The 22,500-nt window shown below is 42.1% G+C and overlaps 1 protein-coding gene across 1 annotated transcript in view; it reads left to right on the plus strand.

Moving 5' to 3' along the window:
* CCDC88C (coiled-coil domain containing 88C) overlaps positions 1–22,500 on the plus strand; it is a 277,418-nt gene that overhangs the window by 220,116 nt on the left and 34,802 nt on the right. The window contains exons 21-23 of the mRNA XM_053697556.1: positions 3,004–3,147; positions 9,846–10,032; positions 10,488–10,633. Coding sequence (XP_053553531.1) covers positions 3,004–3,147; positions 9,846–10,032; positions 10,488–10,633 — 477 coding nt within the window. The remainder of the gene's footprint in view (positions 1–3,003; positions 3,148–9,845; positions 10,033–10,487; positions 10,634–22,500) is intronic.

Here is a 22,500-nt window from a genome sequence, read left to right on the forward strand (position 1 = left end):
ATAGTAAACTATTCCTGAGAATAAAAATGAAGAAAAATATATTTTAAAGTAAATCATTAAAAAACCATCAAAGTTTAAAAATAGAGGCTTAGTTTAGTATTGATACGTTATTTAACCAATCAAAACATTTCTTGAATATTTAGACCAATGAACAGACAGTGGTATAAAGTCCTCAATCAAGTAGTCCGTTGTGTAACAGTTCCTTTTCAGGTCCGATCTGTGGTCATGTGCTTCTCTTGTCCAATCAGAAGACGGCTGTAATCCAAGGGTGAAAGCATCAATCCGGAAGAGTCAAAATTCTGTGTACTAATAGAGGGAGTGTCCTGAATGACATCAGACATACATCTCAGCCAATAAAACAAGATAAATAATAGAATTATTCAGAATTATTTATCTTGTTTTATTGGCTGAGATGTATGTCTGATGTCATTCAGGACACTCCCTCTATTAGTACACAGAATTTTTACTCTTCCGGATTGATGCTTTCACCCTTGGATTACAGCCATCCTCTGATTGGACAAGAGAAGCACATGACCACAGATCGGACCTGAAAAGGAACTGTTACACAACAGACTACTTGATTGTGGACTTTATACCACTGTCTGTTCATTGGTCTAAATATTCAAGAAATGTTTTGATTGGTTAAATAACGTATCAATACTAAACTAAGCCTCTATTTTTAAACTTTGATGGTTTTTTTAATGATTTTCTTTAAAATATATTTTTCTTCATTTTTATTCTCAGGAATAGTTTACTATTGATGCATATATATAGTATTAAACATTTTATGAAGTTTTTGTGAGTCCAATTTCCTGTGCTCAACAGGAAATTGGAACTAATTGTTCACCTGTATATAAACCAGCCCTGTAGCCACAGCAAACACACTCAATACTTGGTTTTACTTACCTGTTTTACTTGTTTTAATGTATGCTCTTGATAAAGACATGTAATACGTTGAAACGCGTTGAGCAAATAAAACCTTTTATCCTTTGTTGAAAGATTGTCAAGATCTTGTTTTGCTGTGCTGAGCTGGAATCTCCTTATTTATGGAGTAAGTTACTACATTTTTTCCAATTACACACTGGATACTTTTGTCATTTGGGTCTCTATTCATTTATAGTCCACTTTTGGATAAACCTGAAAATTCAGTATTTGACTCCAGGAACCTGTGGACTCTTGCCATCTGACGCTACGTTCCCTTTCAGCTGTAAAGATTCATCTTATGGAGTGAGTATACTGCACCCATATTAATTGGCTTCAATATATGCATCAAGCCTTTTTTCTCTTCACTTAATAGAGAAAATCACTCAATAGACCAGCGCCATCTACTACTACTATCTGTGTATGTACACTGCTCAAAAAAATAAAGGGAACACTTAAACAACACAATGTAACTCCAAGTCAATCACACTTCTGTGAAATCAAACTGTCCACTTAGGAAGCAACACTGAGTGACAATCAATTTCACATGCTGTTGTGCAAATGGGATAGACAACAGGTGGAAATTATAGGCAATTAGCAAGACACCCCCAATAAAGGAGTAGTTCTGCAGGTGGTGACCACAGGCCACTTCTTAGTTCCTATGCTTTCTGGCTGATGTTTTGGTTACTTATGAATGCTGGCTGTGCTTTCACTCTAGTGGTAGCATGAGACGGAGTCTACAACCCACACAAGTGGCTCAGGTAGTGCTGCTCATCCAGGATGGCACATCAATGCGAGCTGTGGCAAGAAGGTTTGCTGTGTCAGTCAGTGTAGTGTCCAGAGCATGGAGGCGCTACCAGGAGACAGGCCAGTACATAAGGAGACGTGGAGGAGGCCGTAGGAGGGCAACAACCCAGCAGCAGGACCGCTACCTCCGCCTTTGTGCAAGGAGGAACAGGAGGAGCACTGCCAGAGCCCTGCAAAATGACCTCCAGCAGGCCACAAATGTGCATGTGTCTGCTCAAACGGTCAGAAACAGACTCCATGAGGGTGGTATGAGGGCCCAGCGTCAACAGGTGGGGGTTGTGCTTACAGTCCAACACCGTGCAGGACGTTTGGCATTTGCCAGAGAACACCAAGTTTGGCAAATTCGCCACTGGCGCCCTGTGCTCTTCACAGATGAAAGCAGGTGCACACTGAGCACATTTGACAGACGTGACAGTCTGGAGACACCGTGGAGAACGTTCTGCTGCCTGCAACATCCTACAGCATGGCCGGTTTGGCAGTGGGTCAGTAATGGTGTGGGGTGGCATTTCTTTGAGGGGCCGAACAGCCCTCCATGTGCTCGCCAGAGGTAGCCTGACTGCCATTAGGTATCGAGATGAGATCCTCAGACCCCTTGTGAGAGCATATGCTGGTGCGGTTGGCCCTGGGTTCCTCCTAATGCAAGACAATGCTAGACCTCATGTGGCTGGAGTGTGTCAGCAGTTCCTGCAAGATGAAGGCATTGATGCTATGGACTGGCCCACCCGTTCCCCAGACCTGAATCCAATTGAGCACATCTTGGACATCATGTCTCGCTCCATCCACCAACTTCACGTTGCACCACAGACTGTCCAGGAGTTGGTGGATGCTTTAGTCCAGGTCTGGGAGGAGATCCCTCAGGAGACCATCCGCCACCTCATCAGGAGCATGCACAGGCATTGTAGGGAGGTCATACAGACACGTGGAGGCCACACACACTACTGAGCCTCATTTTGACTTGTTTTAAGGACATTACATCAAAGTTGGATCCGCCTGTAGTGTGTTTTTCCACTTTAATTTTGAGTGTGACTCCAAATCCAGACCTCCATGGGTTGAAAAATTTGATTTCCATTTTTTAATTTTTGTGTGATTTTGTTGTCAGCACATTCAGCTATGTAAAGAACAAAGTATTTAATTAGAATATTTAATTACTTCAGATCTAGGATGTGTTATTTTAGTGTTCCCTTTATTTTTTTGAGCAGTGTATATATATATATATATATATATTGTTTACAGGATCTTTATGTGTAATTAAATGTATTGTTGTTTTTTTTATAGTTACAACAGCTTAATAAAACACAAAAAGGAGCTGGAAGAATTAGACAATATTTTGAAAAGGGAGCAGGAATTTTTGCAGCAGGAAAAGAGGAAAAACGTGCTTGCGACAAATGAAAATCAGACACTTAAAGAAGAACTGGGCAGGTGAGTTTCCTGTCACATGCTCTGACTGGGCCTGCACTGAGAGACGCTGGGGAAGCCATATTGTTTAGCTTGTAAGAGCCACCTACATGTAAGATGCATTCATAGAGATGACAAGAGGGGTTTTTTGTTTGTTTTTATGTATTTTGCATGCATTGCCCAGCCAGTTCATTGCTGAAATAAAAGGATTTCTCACTGTGCAATGAGGCTCTTTCTGATTCAGTGGTAAATGAGTATTTAGTTGTGCGTGTTACACATTTACACACAAACTCAGTTATAAGGTCCTTATTGCTCAGACAAAGCAAGTCCGTGTCAGAGTCTCATTCAGTTTATCTTGTTGGTAAGGGGAAAAGTAATTTATTGTCTATAATAATGAATTTGCTGCATATTGTTTAAAAAAAAGCCAGATGTTAAAGGGATATGAAACCCAAAAATGTTCTTTCTTCTATAAGATACGACGAGTCCACGGATTCATCCTTTACATGTGGGATATTATCCTCCTGCTAACAGGAAGTGGCAAAGAGCACCACAGCAGAGCTGCCTATATAGCTCCTCCCTTGACTCCACCCCCCAGTCATTCTCATTGCCTACTCTAAGTAATAGGAAGGGTAAAGTGAAAGAGGTGATAAAATGTTAGTTTTTATTTTCTTCAAGCAAGACTTTTTTTATTTTAAATGGTACCGGTGAGTGCTATTTTCTCCCAGGCAGCAGATGGATGAAGACTTCTGCCTGGAGACTAATGATCTTAGCAGTTGTTACTGAGATCCAGGGTAGTTCCCACAGAATGGCTGAGGAGTACTTAAGAAACTTCAGTGTGAGGAACGTTTTTCATGCTACAAGCATTGAGGTATGTTCAGTCATTTTTTTTCTGGGGAGACTGGGTTATTTCAGAATTGGCTGACAGTATCCCTATGAGGGAAAGGGTAAGCAGTAATCCTAATGTATAGAGAGGGGTATTACTGGACCTGTATATTGGGCTATATAAAAATGGTTCACACTGATGATATGATGTTTGTGGGCAAACGTTTCTATGTTGGGAGTTACAGTTAACGTTTTTTGATGGCAAACGTTTTTACTTTATTTAAAAATGGAGGCTACACATGGCTTCATTAATGGGTATATGAACCCACTTGGCTAGATTTTAACCGCTCTGGTGCGGTTATTTTAGGCTGTGAGACATCGAGTGAGATGGGCGGGGCCTATTTTCGCGCCTCAGTTGCGCAGTTATTTTTCCCAGACAAGCAGCAAGCTCCAACTCCGGTGGGCCTAATCGAAGGGTTAATCCGATTTTACAGACCCCTGAGGGCAGGTAGGCACCACAGCAGGGCTGTGGCGAGGTGCAGTGTTTTTGTTTTAATTTAACGTTTTATAACACAACGTTTTTTTGGTAAGGGTTAAGTGTTCCTTTCCTTGTGGGGCAAACTTAGCTGACAAGTTGGGATGCATTTATCATAAAATTGTGATCATTTTATCTTTTTAAAGCAGTTTTGGAAAAATTGTATGCTTTTTTTCTCTTAAAGGCGCAGTACCGTTTTTTCAGATTGTTATTTTTTTCATAAAATTGTTTTCAAGTCTGTTTGTGGTCATTACTAGCCTGTTTTAACATGTCTGACATTGATGAAAGTCAATGTTCCATGTGTTTAGAAGCCATTGTGGAACCCCCACTTAAAATGTGTCCCTCATGTACTGAAAGGGCCTTACATTGCAAAGAACATATTTTAGCTGATAAAAGTATGTCTCAGGATGATTCTCAGTTAAAAGAGAATCAGGTTATGCCATCTCCTTCTCCCCAAGTGTCACAACCTTTAACGCCCGCCCAAGCGACGCCAAGTACTTCTAGTGCGTCTAATTCTTTCACCCTGCAAGATATGGCCGCAGTTATGTCTACTACCCTCACAGAGGTATTATCTAAACTGCCTGGTTTGCAGGGTAAGTGCAGTAGGTCCGGTATTAGAGTAAATACTGAGCCCTCTGATGCTTTATTGGCCATCTCCGATGTACCCTCACAGTGTTCTGATTTGGGGGTGGGGGAATTGCTGTCTGAGGGAGAGCTTTCTGATTCAGGAAAGATGTTCCCTCTAACAGACTCAGATGTGATGGCCTTTAAGTTTAAGCTTGAACACCTCCGCTTGTTACTCAGGGAGGTTTTAGCGACTCTGGATGATTGTGACCCTATTGCCATTCCACCAAAGAAATTGTGTAAAATGGATAAATACCTAGAGGTCGCTACTTACACTAATGTTTTTCCAGTCCCTAGAAGAATTTCGGACATTGTTACTAAGGAATGGGATAGACCAGGCATTCCGTTCTCTCCCCCTCCTACTTTTAAGAAAATGTTTCCTATATCTGACACCATTCGGGATTCGTGGCAGACGGTCCCTAAGGTGGAGGGAGCTATTTCTACCCTAGCTAAGCGTACAACTATTCCTGTTGAGGACAGTTGTGCTTTCAAAGATCCTATGGATAAAAAATTAGAGGGTCTTCTAAAGAAGTTGTTTATTCATGAGGGTTTTCTTCTACAACCTCTAGCGTGCATTGTTCCTGTAACTACTGCAGCCGCTTTTTGGTTTGAGGCTCTAGAGGAGTCTCTTAAGGTTGAGACCCCATTAGATGATATTTTGGACAGAATTAAGGCTCTCAAGCTAGCTAATTCTTTTATTACAGATGCCGCTTTTCAAATGGCTAAATTAGCAGCAAAGAATGCAGGCTTTGCCATTTTAGCGCGTAGAGCGTTAGGGCTTAAGTCCTGGTCTGCTGATGTGTCATCAGAATCTAAGCTGTTAGCTATTCCTTTCAAGGGTAGGACCCTATTCGGGCCTGAACTGAAGGAGATAATTTCCGACATTACTGGAGGTAAAGGCCATGCCCTTCCTCAGGACAAGACGATTAAAATGAGGGCCAAACAAAATAATTTTCGTTCCTTTCGAAACTTTAAAGGTGGACCCTCTACTTCCTCCCCTGCCACAAGGCAGGAGGGGAATTTTGCTCAATCCAAGTCAGTCTGGAGACCTAACCAGACCTGGAATAAAGGTAAACAGGCCAAGAAGCCCGCTGCTGCTACCAAGACAGCATGAAGGGGGCAGACTTTCTCTCTTCGCTCACGCTTGGGCAAGAGATGTTCAGGATTCCTGGGCATTAGAAATCGTGACCCAGGGGTATCGGCTAGAATTCAAAGATTCTCTCCCAAGGGGGAGATTTCATCTTTCACGTTTGTCTGTAAACTAGACAAAAAGAGAGGCGTTCTTACGCTGTGTAGAAGACCTATATACCATGGGAGTAATCTGCCCAGTTCCAAAAGTAGAACAGGGGCAGGGGTTTTACTCAAATCTGTTCGTGGTTCCCAAAAAAGAGGGAACTTTCAGACCTTCAAGATGGAGACCATTCGAACAATTTTACCAATGATCCAGGAGGGTCAATATATGACCACCGTGGATTTGAAGGATGCGTATCTTCACATTCCTATCCACAAAGATCATCACCAGTTCCTCAGGTTCGCCTTCCTGGACAAACATTACCAGTTTGTGGCCCTTCCTTTCGGGTTGGCCACAGCTCCCAGAATTTTCACAAAGGTGCTAGGGTCCCTTCTGGCGGTGCTAAGGCCGCGGGGCATAGCAGTGGCGCCCTATCTGGACAATATCTTGATTCAGGCGTCAACTTACCATTTAGCCAAATCTCACACGGACATCGTGTTGGCTTTTCTAAGATCCCACAGGTGGAAGGTGAACATAAAAGAGAGTTCACTTGTTCCTCTAACAAGAGTTCCATTCCTAGGAACTCTGATAGACTTTGTAGACATGAAGATTTTTCTGACGGAGGTCAGAAAATCAAATATTTTAACCACTTACCGAGCACTTCATTCCATTCCTCGGCCGACAGTGGCGCAGTGTATGGAGGTAATTGGACTAATGGTAGCGGCAATGGACATAGTTCCGTTTGCTCGCTTACATCTCAGACCACTGCAACTGTGCATGCTCAGACAGTGGAATGGGGATTATGTGGATTTATCTCCGCGGATAAATCTGGATCTAGAGACCAGAGACTCTCTTCTTTGGTGGTTGTCACAGGATCATCTGTCCCAGGGAATGTGTTTCCGAAGGCCAGCATGGGTCATAGTGACGACGGACGCCAGCCTTTTGGGTTGGGGCGCAGTCTAGAATTCCCTGAAGGCTCAGGGTGTGTGGACTCAGCAGGAGGCCCTACTTCCAATAAATATTTTAGAACTGAGAGCGATATTCAACGCGCTTCAGACGTGGCCTCAGCTGGCTTCAGCCAGATTCATAAGGTTCCAGTTGGACAATATCACGACTATAGCATATATCAATCATCAGGGGGGATCAAAGAGTTCTCTAGCGATGAGAGGTTTCCAAAATAATTTGATGGGCAGAGACTCACTCTTGCCATCTATCAGCAATCTATATCCCAGGTAGTGGAGAAAAGTCGTCAGACTTTTCATCCGGGGGAGTGGGAGCTCCATCCGGAGGTGTTTGCACAATTGATTCATCAATGGGGCACACCAGAATTGGATCTGATGGCATCTCGTCAGAATACCAAACTTCCTTGTTACGGGTTCAGATCAAGGGATCCTCAAGCAGTACTGATAGATGCTCTTGCAGTACCGTGGTCGTTCAACCTGGCTTATGTGTTTCCTCCTTTTCCTCTCCTGCCTCGTCTGATTGCCAGAATCAAACAGGAGAAGGCTTCGGTAATCTTGATATCGCCTGCGTGGCCACGCAGGACTTGGTATGGAGATCTGGTGGAAATGTCATCTCTGCCACCGTGAAAACTGCCTCTGAGACAGGACCTTCTCATTCAGGGTCCGTTCCAACATCCAAATCTAGTTTCTCCGCGGCTGACTGCCTGGAGATTGAACGCTTGATTTTATCTAAGCAGGGTTTCTCTGAGTCGGTCATTGACACCTTGATTCAGGCTAGAAAGCCTGTAACTAGGAAAATTTACCATAAGATATGGCGTAAATATCTTTATTGGTGCGAATCCAAAGGCTACTCATGGAGTAAGATCAGGATTCCTTGGATTTTGTCCTTTCTCCAAGAAGGATTGGAGAAGGGGTTATCAGCTAGTTCCTTAAAGGGACAGCTTTCTGCTTTGTCAATCTTACTACACAAGCGTCTGGCAGATGTTCCAGACGTTCAGTCGTTTTGTCAGGCTTTTGTTACAATTAAGCCTGTGTTTAAACCTGTTGCTCCGCCATTGAGTTTGAATTTAGTTCTGAATGTTCTTCAAGGGGTTCCGTTTGAACCCATGCATTCCATAGATATTAAACTTCTATCTTGGAAAGTTCTATTTTTAGTTGCTATCTCTTCTGCTCGAAGAGTTTCTGAGCTATCTGTGCATTCTGATAAGGTGGTTTTGCGTTCCAAACCTGGATTTCTTCCTAAGGTTGTTTCAAATAAGAATATTAATCAGGAAATTGTTGTTCCTTCTCTCTGTCCTAATCCTTCTAAGAAGGAGCGTCTATTACATAACTTGGACGTGGTTCGTGCTTTGAAGTTTTACTTGCAAGCGACCAAGGATTTCCGTCAAACATCTTCTCTTGTTGTTGTCTATTCTGGAAAGCGTAGGGGTCAAAAAGCTACGGCTGCCTCTTTCTTTTTGGCTGAAAAGCATCATCCATTTGGTATACGAGACTGCTGGACAGCAGCCTCCTAAAAAAATTACAGCTCATTCTACTAGAGCGGTGGCTTCCACATGGGCTTTTAAAAACGATGCTTCTGTTGAACAGATTTGTAAGGCCGCGACTTGGTCTTCCCTTCATACCTTTTCCAAATTTTACAAATTTGATACTTTTGCTTCTTCTGAGACTATTTTTGGGAGAAAAGTTCTTCAAGCAGTGGTGCCTTCCGTATCTGTCTTGTCCCTCCCGTTCATCCGTGTCCTGTAGCTTTGGTATTGTATCCCACAAGTAAAGGATGAATCCCTGGACTCGTCGTATCTTATAGAAGAAAACGAAATTTATGCTTACCTGATAAATTCATTTCTTCTATGATACGACGAGTCCACGGCCCGCCCTGTCAATTGAAGACATAATATTTTTTGATTTAAAACTTCAGTCACCTCTGCACCTTGTAGTTTCTCCTTTTTCTTCCTATACCTTCGGTCGAATGACTGGGGGGTGGAATCAAGGGAGGAGCTATATATACAGCTCTGCTGTGGTGCTCTTTGCCACTTCCTGTTAGCAGGAGGATAATATCCCACAAGTAAAGGATGAATCCGTGGACTCGTCGTATCATAGAAGAAATCAATTTATCAGGTAAGCATAAATTTCGTTTTTGTGATTCAGACAGAACATAACATTTTACCCATTTACTTCTTTTATCAAACTTGTTTCATTCCCATGGTATTCTTTACTGTAGAGATATATAGGTAGGTGACTGGAGCACTACATAGCAGGAAGAAGCTGCCATCTAGTGCTCTTGCAAAACTGCTGCCATATAGTGCTCCACACACATTCCTGCTCCTAAGCTTACATCCCTGCTTTAAAAAAAAAAAAAATACCACGAGAACTAAGAAAATGTGATAATAGAAGTAAAGTAGAAAGTTATTTAAGATTGTGTGTTCTATCTGAATCATGAAAGAAAAATGTGGGGTTTGGTGTCCTTTTAAGATTACTTTGTTTGGCTTCCCTTTAGAAGGGTATTTCAGGGAGACCACTTCTCACTTTGCGCTTTCTGAACTTGTTTTAGGCTGAACTTCCTGCACCGGGAGCTGCAGGAGGAGTACAACGGTCTGCACAAGCACACGAAGGAGCTGAAAACGACATTTAACAACTCTCAGATGGAGTTAAATCGCTGGCAGGCGCGGTTTGATGATCTAAAAGAGCAACATCAGAACATGGATATTTCCCTAACCAAACTGGATAACCACTGTGAGGTACAGTGAGAAGATTGTATGCTGGAATTACTGTCAGAGTCATTTCCTTTCATAATTATAGTCTTCTGTTAAAGGGACGTGGAAGTGACATTTATATTTTTCATTTTATAACCCTTTAATGTATTCTAAGATTAGTTCTATTTTCTTTAAAAAGTCATGTCCTAAGCTTTTAGGAAGTAGGTATATTGGTCACATGCACCAATAAACATGTATGAATCTAGTTGCATAGTGATTGGTGAATGCCCTGCAGCAGGGAATGCTGTACTCAGTCTGAATAGGTCAGTGATGGTGAACCTTGGCACTCCAGGTGTTTCTGAACTACATTTCCCATGATGCATAGGCACTCTTTTGAGCATCATGGGAGATGTAGTTCAGAAACATCTGGAGTGCCAAGGTTCGGCATCATTGGGATAGGGGATCTGTCTGAATTGATTCATTACTTTATTCCTCTGCAGCTTCTTTCTCGTCTGAAAAGTAACCTGGAGGAAGAGAATCATCACTTGCTCAGCCAGATCCAGATGCTGACCCAGCAGAACCAGATGTTACTGGAGCAGAGCATGGAGAGCAAGGAACATTATCATGAGGAGCAGAAGCAGTATATGTATGTGAAGGGTTAATCAAGAGTGTTTATTAAAATAAGCCTTTTAATGTACATTTATTATTTGTTTTGCCTCCTTTGCCTGTGATACAACAATAAAAAATGTATACTCCAGCCTGCAGATGTCTAATGCTGATACAGTCTACACAGTGATTGGTTGACCACCATCATGCTCATTTATATCTGTCTTAAACTGACCTGCGCAAAGTAGATGACATACTTTTAAAAGCGTGTGTCCCTTTAAATAGTCTATGCAGCTCTTTTAGAATGTGTTTAATATGTGTAAAGTATGTGCCCACACTTAAAGGGACACTTAAAGCACCGCATTGCAGATCTGCATACAAAATAAAGCTCTTATATATTTTATAAAATGTTTTTTTTTTCTAGCAAAGTTTGCATTTTTTAAAGATTCTGACTTTATCTTATAACCTTTGCTATAGCCAATTATGGACAGATAAACTCACTGATCAAGCAATCACTGTGTATAATGTAACATGCAGACTTCTGGATGTGAATCGAATACTCTATAGGCTCTCATGATGGGGTCACAATATTCAGCAGTAAATTTTATGAACAAAATTGGCAAAATAAATTATGAAAGTGTATTCTATTTTTTTATTTTTTTTTTACTACATATAATTAAACATTTTATTTTATTTTTCTATATTTATGCATCACAATTTACTCACTAGATTGCAAAAGATATCCATGCAAAGTAAATGTATGAACAAGGTTTTAACACCTATTTTGTTAGCAAATATGCTTTGTTTCTCCAACATTGGTGTGTCCGGTCCACGGCGTCATCCTTACTTGTGGGAATATCTCTTCCCCAACAGGAAATGGCAAAGAGTCCCAGCAAAAGCTGGCCATATAGTCCCTCCTAGGCTCCGCCCACCCCAGACATTCTCTTTGCCGTTGCACAGGCAACATCTCCACGGAGATGGTTAAGAGTATGTGGTGTTTTAGTTGTAGTTTTTTATTCTACTATCAAGAGTTTGTTATTTTAAAATAGTGCTGGTATGTACTATTTACTTTGAAACAGAAAAAGATGAAGAATCTGTTTGTGAGAGGAAGATGATTTTAGCAGATAGTAACTAAAATCGGGTGCTGTTTCCACATAGGACTGTTGAGATGAAGTAACTTCAGTTGGGGGAAACAGTTAGCAGACTTTTTCTGCTTAAGGTATGACTAGCCATATTTCTAAGAAGACTGTGTAATGCTGGAAGGCTGTCATTTCCCCTCATGGGGACCGGTAAGCCATTTTCTTAGTCTCAAACAGAATAAAGGGCTTAATAAGGGCTATAAAACTGGTAGACACTTTTATGAGCAAAATCGATTGCTTTATTTGGGCATTTTATACATGTTTATGATTGTAATTCACACTTATAAGCTTGGGGAACGTTTTTTAACGTCAGGCACTGTGTTAGACACCTTTCCAGTCAGGAAGGGCCTTCCCAGTTGTAGGCTGAGCCTCATTTTCGCGCCATTACTGCGCAGTTACTTTTTGAGAGCAGACATGCAGATGCATGTGTGAGGATCCCAAAGTAGTTGGAAAACTTCCTAGAAGGCTTCATTTGGTATCGTATTCCCCTCTGGGTTTGGTAAAGTCGCAGCAAAGGCTGTAGCTGGGACTGTAGAGGGGTTAAAACTGTAACCGGCTCCGGTTTCTTTAATTTAAGGGTTAAAGCTTTGAAAATTGGTGTGCAATACCTTGAAACCTTTAAGACACTGGTAAAAATTTGGTAATTTTTTAACAATTCCTTCATACTTTTTCACATATTCAGTAATAAAGTGTGCACTGTTTAAAATTTAAAGTGACAGTAACGTTTTGTTTAAAACGTTTTTTTTTGTACTTTATTGACAAGTTTAAGCCTGTTTAACATGTCTGCACCTTCAGATAAGCTATGTTCTATATGTATGAAAGCCAATGTGTCTCCCCCTTCAAAATTGTGTGATAATTGTGCCATAGCGTCCAAACAAAGTAAGGACAGTACTGCCACAGATAATGAAATTGCCCAAGATGATTCCTCAGATGAAGGGAGTAGACATGGTTCTACATCATCTCCTTCTGTGTCTACACCAGTTTTGCCCACGCAGGAGGCCCCTAGTACTTCTAGCGCGCCAATGCTTATTACCATGCAACAATTGACGGCTGTAATGGATAACTCCATAGCAAATATTTTATCCAAAATGCCTGCATATCAGAGAAAGCGCGATTGCTCTGTTTTAAACACTGAAGAGCAGGAGGGCGCTGAGGATAATTGCTCTGTCATACCCTCACACCAATCTGAAGGGGCCATGAGGGAGGTTTTGTCAGATGGGGAAATTTCAGATTCAGGTAGAATTTCTCAACAGGCTGAACCTGATGTTGTGACATTTAAATTTAAATTAGAGCATCTCCGCGCACTGCTTAAGGAGGTGCTATCTACTCTGGATGATTGTGACAACCTGGTCATTCCAGAAAAATTATGCAAGATGGACAAGTTCCTAGAGGTTCCGGTGCACCCCGACGCTTTTCCTATACCCAAGCGGGTGGCGGACATAGTGAATAAGGAGTGGGAGAGGCCCGGCATACCTTTTGTCCCCCCTCCTATATTTAAAAAATTATTTCCTATGGTCGACCCCAGAAAGGACTTATGGCAGACAGTCCCTAAGGTCGAGGGGGCAGTTTCTACTCTAAACAAACGCACTACTATAATAATTATAATTATAATTATAATTGTGCTTTTAAAGATCCTATGGATAAAAAATTGGAGGGTTTGCTTAAAAAGATTTTTGGACAGCAAGGTTACCTCCTGCAACCCATTTCGTGCATTGTTCCTGTCACTACAGCAGCGTGGTTCTGGTTAGAGGAACTGGAAAAGTCGCTCAGTAGAGAGAACTCCGTATGAGGAGGTTATGGACAGAGTTCACGCACTCAAGTTGGCTAATTCTTTTATTTTAGATGCCGCTTTGCAATTAGCTAGATTAGCGGCGAAAAATTCAGGGTTTGCAACTGTGGCGCGCAGAGCACTTTGGCTAAAGTCTTGGTCAGCGGATGTATCTTCCAAGACAAAATTACTTAATATCCCCTTCAAGGGTAAAACTCTCTTTGGGCCAGAATTGAAAGAGATTATTTCTGACATCACTGGGGGAAAGGGCCACGCCCTTCCACAAGATAGACCTTTCAAAGCCAAGAATAAGTCTAATTTTCGTTCCTTTCGCAATTTCAGGCACGGACCGACCTCTAACTCTGCATCCTCTAAACAAGAGAGTAACGCTTCACAAACCAAACCAGCCTGGAAACCGATGCAAGGCTGGAACAAGGGTAAGCAGGCCAAGAAGCCTGCTGCTGCTAACAAAACAGCATGAAGGAGTAGCCCCCGATCCGGGACCGGATCTAGTAGGGGGCAGACTCTCTCTCTTTGCTCAGGCTTGGGCAAGAGATGTTCAGGATCCCTGGATGCTAGAAATAGTTTCTCAGGGTTATCTCCTGGAATTCAAGGAACTACCCCCAAGGGGAAGGTTCCACATATCTCACTTATCCTCAAACCAAATAAAGAGACAGGCATTCTTACATTGTGTAGAAGACCTGTTAAAAATGGGAGTGATACACCCAGTTCCAATGGCGGAACAAGGAATGGGATTTTACTCAAATCTGTTCATAGTTCCCAAAAAAGAGGGAACCTTCAGACGAATTCTGGATTTAAAAATCCTAAACAAATTTCTCAGAGTACCATCGTTCAAAATGGAAACCATTCGAACGATTCTACCTACAATCCAGGAAGGTCAATTTATGACTACCGTGGATCTAAAGGATGCGTATCTACATATCCCTATCCACAAAGAACATCATCAGTTCCTAAGGTTCGCCTTTCTGGACAAACATTACCAGTTTGTGGCCCTCCCATTCGGGTTAGCCACTGCTCCAAGGATTTTCACAAAGGTACTCGGGTCCCTTCTAGCGGTTCTAAGACCGAGGGGCATTGCAGTAGTACCATACTTGGACGACATTCTAATACAAGCGTCGTCTCTTTCAAAGGCAAAGGCTCATACAGACATCGTTCTGGCCTTTCTCAGATCTCACGAATGGAAGGTGAACATAGAAAAAAGTTCCCTGTCTCCGTCGACAAGAGTTCCTTTCTTGGGAACAATAATAGATTCTTTAGAAATGAGGATTTTCCTGACAGAAGTCAGAAAGTCAAAACTTCTAAACACTTGTCAAGTTCTTCATTCTATTCCTCGTCCTTCCGTAGCTCAGTGCATGGAAGTAGTAGGGTTGATGGTTGCAGCAATGGACATAGTTCCTTTTGCGCGAATTCATCTAAGACCATTACAACTGTGCATGCTGAAACAGTGGAATGGGGACTATACAGACTTGTCTCCAGTGATTCAAGTAGATCAGAAGACCAGAGATTCACTCCGTTGGTGGCTAACCCTGGACCACCTATCCCAGGGAATGAGCTTCCGCAGACCAGAGTGGGTCATCGTCACGACCGACGCCAGTCTAGTGGGCTGGGGCGCGGTCTGGGAATCCCTGAAAGCTCAGGGACTATGGTCTCGGGAAGAGTCTCTTCTCCCGATAAACATTCTGGAACTGAGAGCGATATTCAATGCTTTCAGGGCTTGGCCTCAGCTAGCAAAGGCCAGATTCATAAGATTCCAATCAGACAACATGACGACTGTTGCTTATATCAATCATCAGGGGGGAACAAGGAGTTCCCTGGCGATGAAAGAAGTGACCAAAATAATACAATGGGCGGAGGATCACTCCTGCCACCTATCTGCGATCCACATCCCAGGTGTGGAAAACTGGGAAGCGGATTACCTGAGTCGTCAGACTTTCCATCCGGGGGAGTGGGAACTCCACCCGGAGATCCTTGCCCAGTTGACTCAATTATAGGGCATTCCAGACATGGATCTGATGGCGTCTCGTCAGAACTTCAAGGTTCCTTGCTACGGGTCCAGATCCAGGGATCCCAAGGCAACTCTAGTGGATGCATTAGTAGCGCCTTGGACCTTCAACCTAGCCTATGTGTTTCCACCATTTCTTCTCATTCCCAGGCTGGTAGCCAGGATCAAGCAGGAGAGGGCTCCGGTGATTTTGATAGCCCCTGCGTGGCCACGCAGGACTTGGTATGCAGACCTGGTGAATATGTCATCGGTTCCACCATGGAAACTACCTCTGAGACAGGATCTTCTTGTACAGGGTCCATTCGAACATCCAAATCTGGTCTCCCTCCAGCTGACGGCTTGGAAATTGAACGCTTGATTCTATCAAAGTGTGGGTTTTCAGATTCTGTGATAGATACTCTAGTTCAAGCCAGAAAAACGCTAACTAGAAAAATTTACCATAAGATATGGAAAATATATATCTGCTGGTGTGAATCCAAGGGATTCTTATGGAATAAGATCAAAATTCCTAAGATCCTTTCCTTTCTACAAGAAGGTTTGGATAAAGGATTATCAGCGAGTTCTCTAAAGGAACAGATTTCTGCTTTATCTGTCTTATTACACAAACGACTGGCAGCTGTGCCAGATGTTCAAGCATTTGTTCAGGCTCTGGTTAGGATCAAGCCTGTTTACAGACCTTTGACTCCTCCCTGGAGTTTAAATCTAGTTCTTTCAGTTCTTCAAGGGGTTCAGTTTGAACCTCTACATTCCATAGATATTAAGTTGTTATCTTGGAAAGTTTTGTTTTTGGTTGCTATTTCTTCTGCTAGAAGAGTTTCTGAGTTATCTGCTTTGCAGTGTTCGCCACCCTATCTGGTGTTCCATGCAGATAAGGTGGTTTTGCGTACTAAGCCTGGTTTTCTTCCAAAGGTTGTTTCTAACAAAAATATTAACCAGGAGATAGTTGTACCTTCTTTGTGTCCGAATCCAGTTTCAAAGAAGGAACGTTTGTTGCACAATTTGGACGTAGTCCGTGCTCTAAAATTCTATTTAGAAGCTACAAAGGATTTCAGACAAACATCTTCTCTGTTTGTCGTCTATTCTGGTAAGAGGAGAGGTCAAAAAGCGACTTCTACCTCTCTTTCCTTTTGGCTTAAAAGCATCATCCGATTGGCTTACGAGACTGCCGGACGGCAACCCCCTGAAAGAATCACAGCTCACTCTACTAGGGCTGTGGCTTCCACATGGGCCTTCAAGAACGAGGCTTCTGTTGATCAGATATGTAAGGCAGCGACTTGGTCTTCACTGCACACTTTTGCCAAATTTTACAAATTTGATACTTTTGCTTCTTCGGAGGCTATTTTTGGGAGAAAGGTTTTGCAAGCCGTGGTGCCTTCCGTTTAGGTAACTTGATTTGCTCCCTCCCTTCATCCGTGTCCTAAAGCTTTGGTATTGGTTCCCACAAGTAAGGATGACGCCGTGGACCGGACACACCAATGTTGGAGAAAACAGAATTTATGCTTACCTGATAAATTACTTTCTCCAACGGTGTGTCCGGTCCACGGCCCGCCCTGGTTTTTTAATCAGGTTTGATGAATTATTTTCTCTAACTACAGTCACCACGGCACCCTATAGTTTCTCCTGTTTTTTCCTCCTGTCCGTCGGTCGAATGACTGGGGTGGGCGGAGCCTAGGAGGGACTATATGGCCAGCTTTTGCTGGGACTCTTTGCCATTTCCTGTTGGGGAAGAGATATTCCCACAAGTAAGGATGACGCCGTGGACCGGACACACCGTTGGAGAAAGTAATTTATCAGGTAAGCATAAATTCTGTTTTTGCTGAACACACACCTCTTGAAAAGTGTCTAAATGTTGTTTCTTACTTCTTTGCTGCAGCCAATCAGGAAGAGATATAGACAAGCACCTGCACATATCAACCAATTACTATCCAGCATACAGTAGTATCCGGATTCTACATAATACACTCCAGCCTCTCAATGGGAGAATAAAAATTCAAGAAAATCTACAAAATAAATAATTTTTTAAAGGGACATGAAACCCAAAATTTTTCTTTCATGATTTAGGTAGAACATACAATTTTAAACAACTTTCCAGTTTACCTCTATTGTCTAATTTGCTTAATTCTCTTGGTATCCTTTGTGGAAGGAGCAGCAATGCACTACTGGTTTCTAACTGAACACTTGGGTGAGCCAATGACAATCGGTGTGTGTGTATATATATATATATATATATATATATGCAGCCACCAATCAGCATCTAGAACCTAGGTTCTTTGCAGCTCCTGAATATACCTAGATAAACTTTTCAGCAAAGGATAACAAAAGAAGGAAGCATTTATAAATAATAAAAGTAAATTGGGAAGTTGTTTAAAATTGTATGCTCTCTCTAAAACATGATTGACTAATTATGACTTTACCGTCCCTTTAATTATGCGTAATTAAACATTTTATGATGAATGAAATTTTAAAGGACCACAAAATACAGTAGAAATAAATAATTGACAAATACACAATATAAAGACCAGACACCAGCACTCACTTTGAATATTTTCCATCAAGTTTCAAAGTTAATCAAATTTTTCCTCCCACTAGGTCACGTGACAGCAATCAGCCAATCACAAAATACAAACTTATAGCTGATAAATGGTTACACACATTTTATATAATCCTTATATTTCTAGGAAGTCATTTGCTAAGGAATTATTTCCACTACTTGATTTTTTTTGTTGGTGTGAAATAAATATTTAACTTTCTTTTATTTACATGAGATTTTGTCGGTAGTTACAGAAATTAGATTTGTTTTTGTAGCAAGAGCTCCCTCTGTTGGCCAGTTCAAAAACAACATTTTGCTGATTTTATCTATTTAAATGCAAAATAATATTTAGAGTAAAACTTGTAAATGTATTCCTATAACTGCCACTAATATATTAGCTTAAAATAAATGTACCTGTTGTTGCAGCAGCAGCAGTGCAGTGAATGTGTATAGAGAGCACCCTTCAGCCAATCAAAAAACCTTACAGGGCCACATAAAACAAATTTAAGTAAGCAAAGAAAGATTAGTTGTTTAACTAACTTAGATGTTATTAGATCAAATTTGCTTTACAGGGTGATGATTTCTTCCATAAGGCAGGAAGAGTCCACAACTTCATTCCTTACTGTTGGGAAATACAACAACTGGCCACCAGGAGGCAGCAAAGACACCCCAGCCAAAGGCTTAAAGGGACACTGAACTCAAATTTTTTCTTTCATGATTTGCATAGAGCATACAATTTTAAGCAACATTCTAATTTACTCCTATTATCAATTTTTCTTTGTTTTCTTGCTATCTTTATTTGAAAAAGAAGGCATCTAAGCAGCGGAGCCAGACCATTTTTGGCTCAGACCCTGGACAGCGTGTTTATTGGTGGGTGAATTTACCCACCAATCAGCAAGAACAACCCAGGTTGTTCACCAAAAATGGGCCTGCTTCTAAACTTACATTCTTGCTTTTCAAATAAAGATACAAAGAGAATGAATAAAATTTGATAATAGGAGTAAATTAGAAAGTTATTTAAAATTGCATGCTCTATCGGAACCACAAAAGAAAAAAAATTGGGTTCAGTGTCCCTTTTAAATATCCCTCCCACTTCCCATATCCCCCAGTCATTCTTTGCCTTTCGTCACTATTGGAGGTGGCAGAGAAGTGTCATTGAATAGTCCTGTATGGGTATGTTACCTTCGAGAAAGGACTGGAGTTTTAAGTAATCATGTTAACCTCTCAGTGAGAGTATTGGTGAAAGTTAGAGTCTGCAGATGCAGGGAAAGTTTTTCTGCGAACCCATCCAGACTGTCGCTAACCGCTCCTGAGCAATCAGTGTTGAAGAGTTTGACTGCTTGCTGCTACACACTCAAGTCCATGTCAGAAGCATCGCTGCAAGGCTGTCACACTTGAGAGGCTGTGCCTGTTCCACAGCATGGATCCTGGAGGGTAAGACCGTTTTTTATATATACAGAGTCAGTGTGGCTCCTTTATACCTCGATAGGATCAAGAGTTAATATCTCCTTTAGGGAGATTATTTGAACAGTTTGGGGAATTATATCTGCTTAATGTGACGTTTTTTAGGCTTATAGACTGTGTTTTTTGGCTTGGAACAAACATGTTTCACTTTTGTTTTTGAAGTGTTGCGCAGCTCATAATAGCTTGGCGCCCTTTTTCATAACAGGGGAAGTCCTGTCTTAAGTACCACGTGACCGGGTGCAGTCTCTTTCATTTCCTAAGATCCTGCTGCAGACATCATTCCTGAGGAGAGCGTTTTCACTGTTAGCTGTTCTGGGTCTAGGAGGTGGTGAGTGCCCCAGCCATTGGGAGTATTAAGTGACGTTTTTTAAATAAATATTTTTTATTGTCCTTCTGTGGGTATATGCAATGCTATGGAGGACTCTGATACTACATTAAAATGTTCCACTCCTTCTGTACTGATTAATAATTCCTGTTTATATTGTGAGGAGGCTGTGGTTTGCCGCCTGCTCAATTTTGTTCCATTTGCCTAAACACTGTTCTAAAGTCTAAGAAGGGGAGACAAGCCTGCTAATACTCATAGCGCTATTAGCCCTTCTGAGCTGTCTACTTCTCAGGAATCTGGGTCCCGAGAAATTACTACCCTCTCTACATTACCCGCTCCACATGCAGTTCCCCGCGGCTCAACTAATCCTCCATCTGGAGGGGGCTTTTTTCCAGCGGAGTTTACCACACAGTTACAATCGGCTGTGTCTGCGGCCCTGAGTGCCTTACCTCACCCTAACAAACGCAAGAGAAAGGTTACACATAGTTCTCCTGACCTAGAGTCATCTAAATATTTGTCAGATTTAGCTACTATATCCCAGCTATCCGAGGATGAGTTAACCTCTGTAGCTTCAGAGGGTGAACTTTCTGAGTCGGAGACCTCAGTTATTAAATCTCCTTCAGCGGAGGAACCCTCCTTTAGATTTAAAATTGAGCATCTGCATTTTTTATTAAAGGAGGTTCTGTCTACACTAGAAGTTCCAGAGGCTACACTCCCTGAGGAACCTAAGATCCCTAAATTAGACAGGGTTTACGAAGATAGGAAGGTCCCTCTGACTTTTCCTGTGCCAGTTAAGATGACAAACATTATTAGTAACGAATGGGAAAGAGTAGGAACTTCTTTTTCCCCCTCGTCTACTTTGAAAAAATTATTCCCCGTCCCTGACTCTCAATTAGATTTGTGGGGATCCATCCCAAAGGTGGATGGCGCTATTTCCACACTGGCTAAGCATACTACTATCCCTCTGGAGGATAGTTCTTCTTTTAGAGAGCCTATGGATAAAAAAATGGAAACCTTTCTGTGGAAGATGTTTCAACATACAGGGTTTTTATGTCAACCGGCGGCAGCTGTAGCCGCGATTGCTGGAGCAGCTACCTACTGGTGCAACACTCTGTCGGAGCTCATTGAGGTGGAGACTCCCCTCGAGGATATACAGGAGAGAATAAAGGCACTGAGAATTGCTAACACCTTCATCTGTGACTCGAATATGCAGATTATTTACATAAATGCAAAGGCTGCTGGCTTTGCGGTTCTTGACCACCGGGCTCTCTCTGGTTGAAGTCTTGGTCTGTGGATATGACTTCTAAATCCATACTCCTTTCTCTTCCCTTCAAGGGGAAGATTTTATTTGGTCCACGGCTGGGCTTTATTATCTCTACGGTTACCAGAGGGAAAGGTGCCTACCTATCACAAGATAAGAATAATAGGCCTAAGGGACGGCAACTGTCTAATTTTCGTTCCTTTCGTGCTGACAAGTCTCAACGACAGCAGTCCTCTTCCAAGTCTGAGCAGCCCAAGAGCACTAGGAAGCCCGCTCACTCCTGGAATAAGTCCAAACAGACTAAGAAGCCCACCGAGAACAAATCGGCATGAAGGGGGGCCCCTGAGCCGGGATCGGATCGAGTAGGGGGCAGACTGTCTCTCTTTTCAGACAGTTGGTTCCAGGATGTACAGGATACTTGGGTACTCTCCAGTCTTTCGATAAGACCAGAAAAGAGGGCTGCCTTCTTAGGTTGCGTACAGGATCTCTCCTCTCTAGGAGTAATTGTCCTGGTACCTACAGCTGAAATAGGTTTGGGGTTTTATTCAAACCTTTTCGTGGTTTCAAGATTGAAACAATACGGTAAATCCTGCCTCTGGTTCAGGAAGGACAGTTTATGACCACAATAGACCTGAAGGATGCATACCTTCACGTCCCGATTCACAGGGAACATTTTCAGTTCCTGAGGTTTGCTTTTCTGGCTCAGCACTTCCAGTTCATAGCTCTTCCATTTGGCCTAGCTACTGCTCCAAGGAAATTTACGTTTCTGGGCGCTCTAGCCATTGCCAGAACACGATTTATTGCAGTAGCGCCTTACCTGGACAATATCTTGGTTGTTCCTTCCTTGTGTCCTAATCCTTCTTCAGTGATGGAATGTTTGCTTCATAATTTAGATGTGGTTCATACCTTGAAGTTCTATCTTCAGGCTACTAAGGAATTCAGACAATCTTCTTCTTTGTCATCTGTACGGGAAAGTGTAAGGGGCAGAAGGCTACTACGACTTTTCTATCTTTCTGGTTGAGGAGTGTCATCTGCTTAGCTTATGAGACAGTGGGACGACAGCCTCCTGAGAAGATAACAGCTCATTCCACTAGAGCAGTTACTTCCTCCTGGGCAGGCTTTTAAGAACGTAGCCTCAATGGATCAGATTTGTAAGGCGGCTACCTGGTTCTCCTTACACACTTTTTCTAAATTTTACAAGTTTGATGTGTTTGGCTGAAGCAGCTTTTGGGAGAAAAGTTTTGCAGGTTGTGGTGCCCTCAGAATAGGGTCCGACTCTTTTTTCTGTTCCCTCCCGTTATTTATTCAGTGTCCTCTGGAGCTTGGGTATAGTTTTCCCAACAGTAAGGAATGAAGTTGTGGACTCTCCCTGCCTTATGGAAGGAAAACATAATTTA

This window comes from Bombina bombina, chromosome 1, assembly GCF_027579735.1.
Source record: "Bombina bombina isolate aBomBom1 chromosome 1, aBomBom1.pri, whole genome shotgun sequence".
Classification (NCBI taxonomy): domain Eukaryota; kingdom Metazoa; phylum Chordata; class Amphibia; order Anura; family Bombinatoridae; genus Bombina; species Bombina bombina.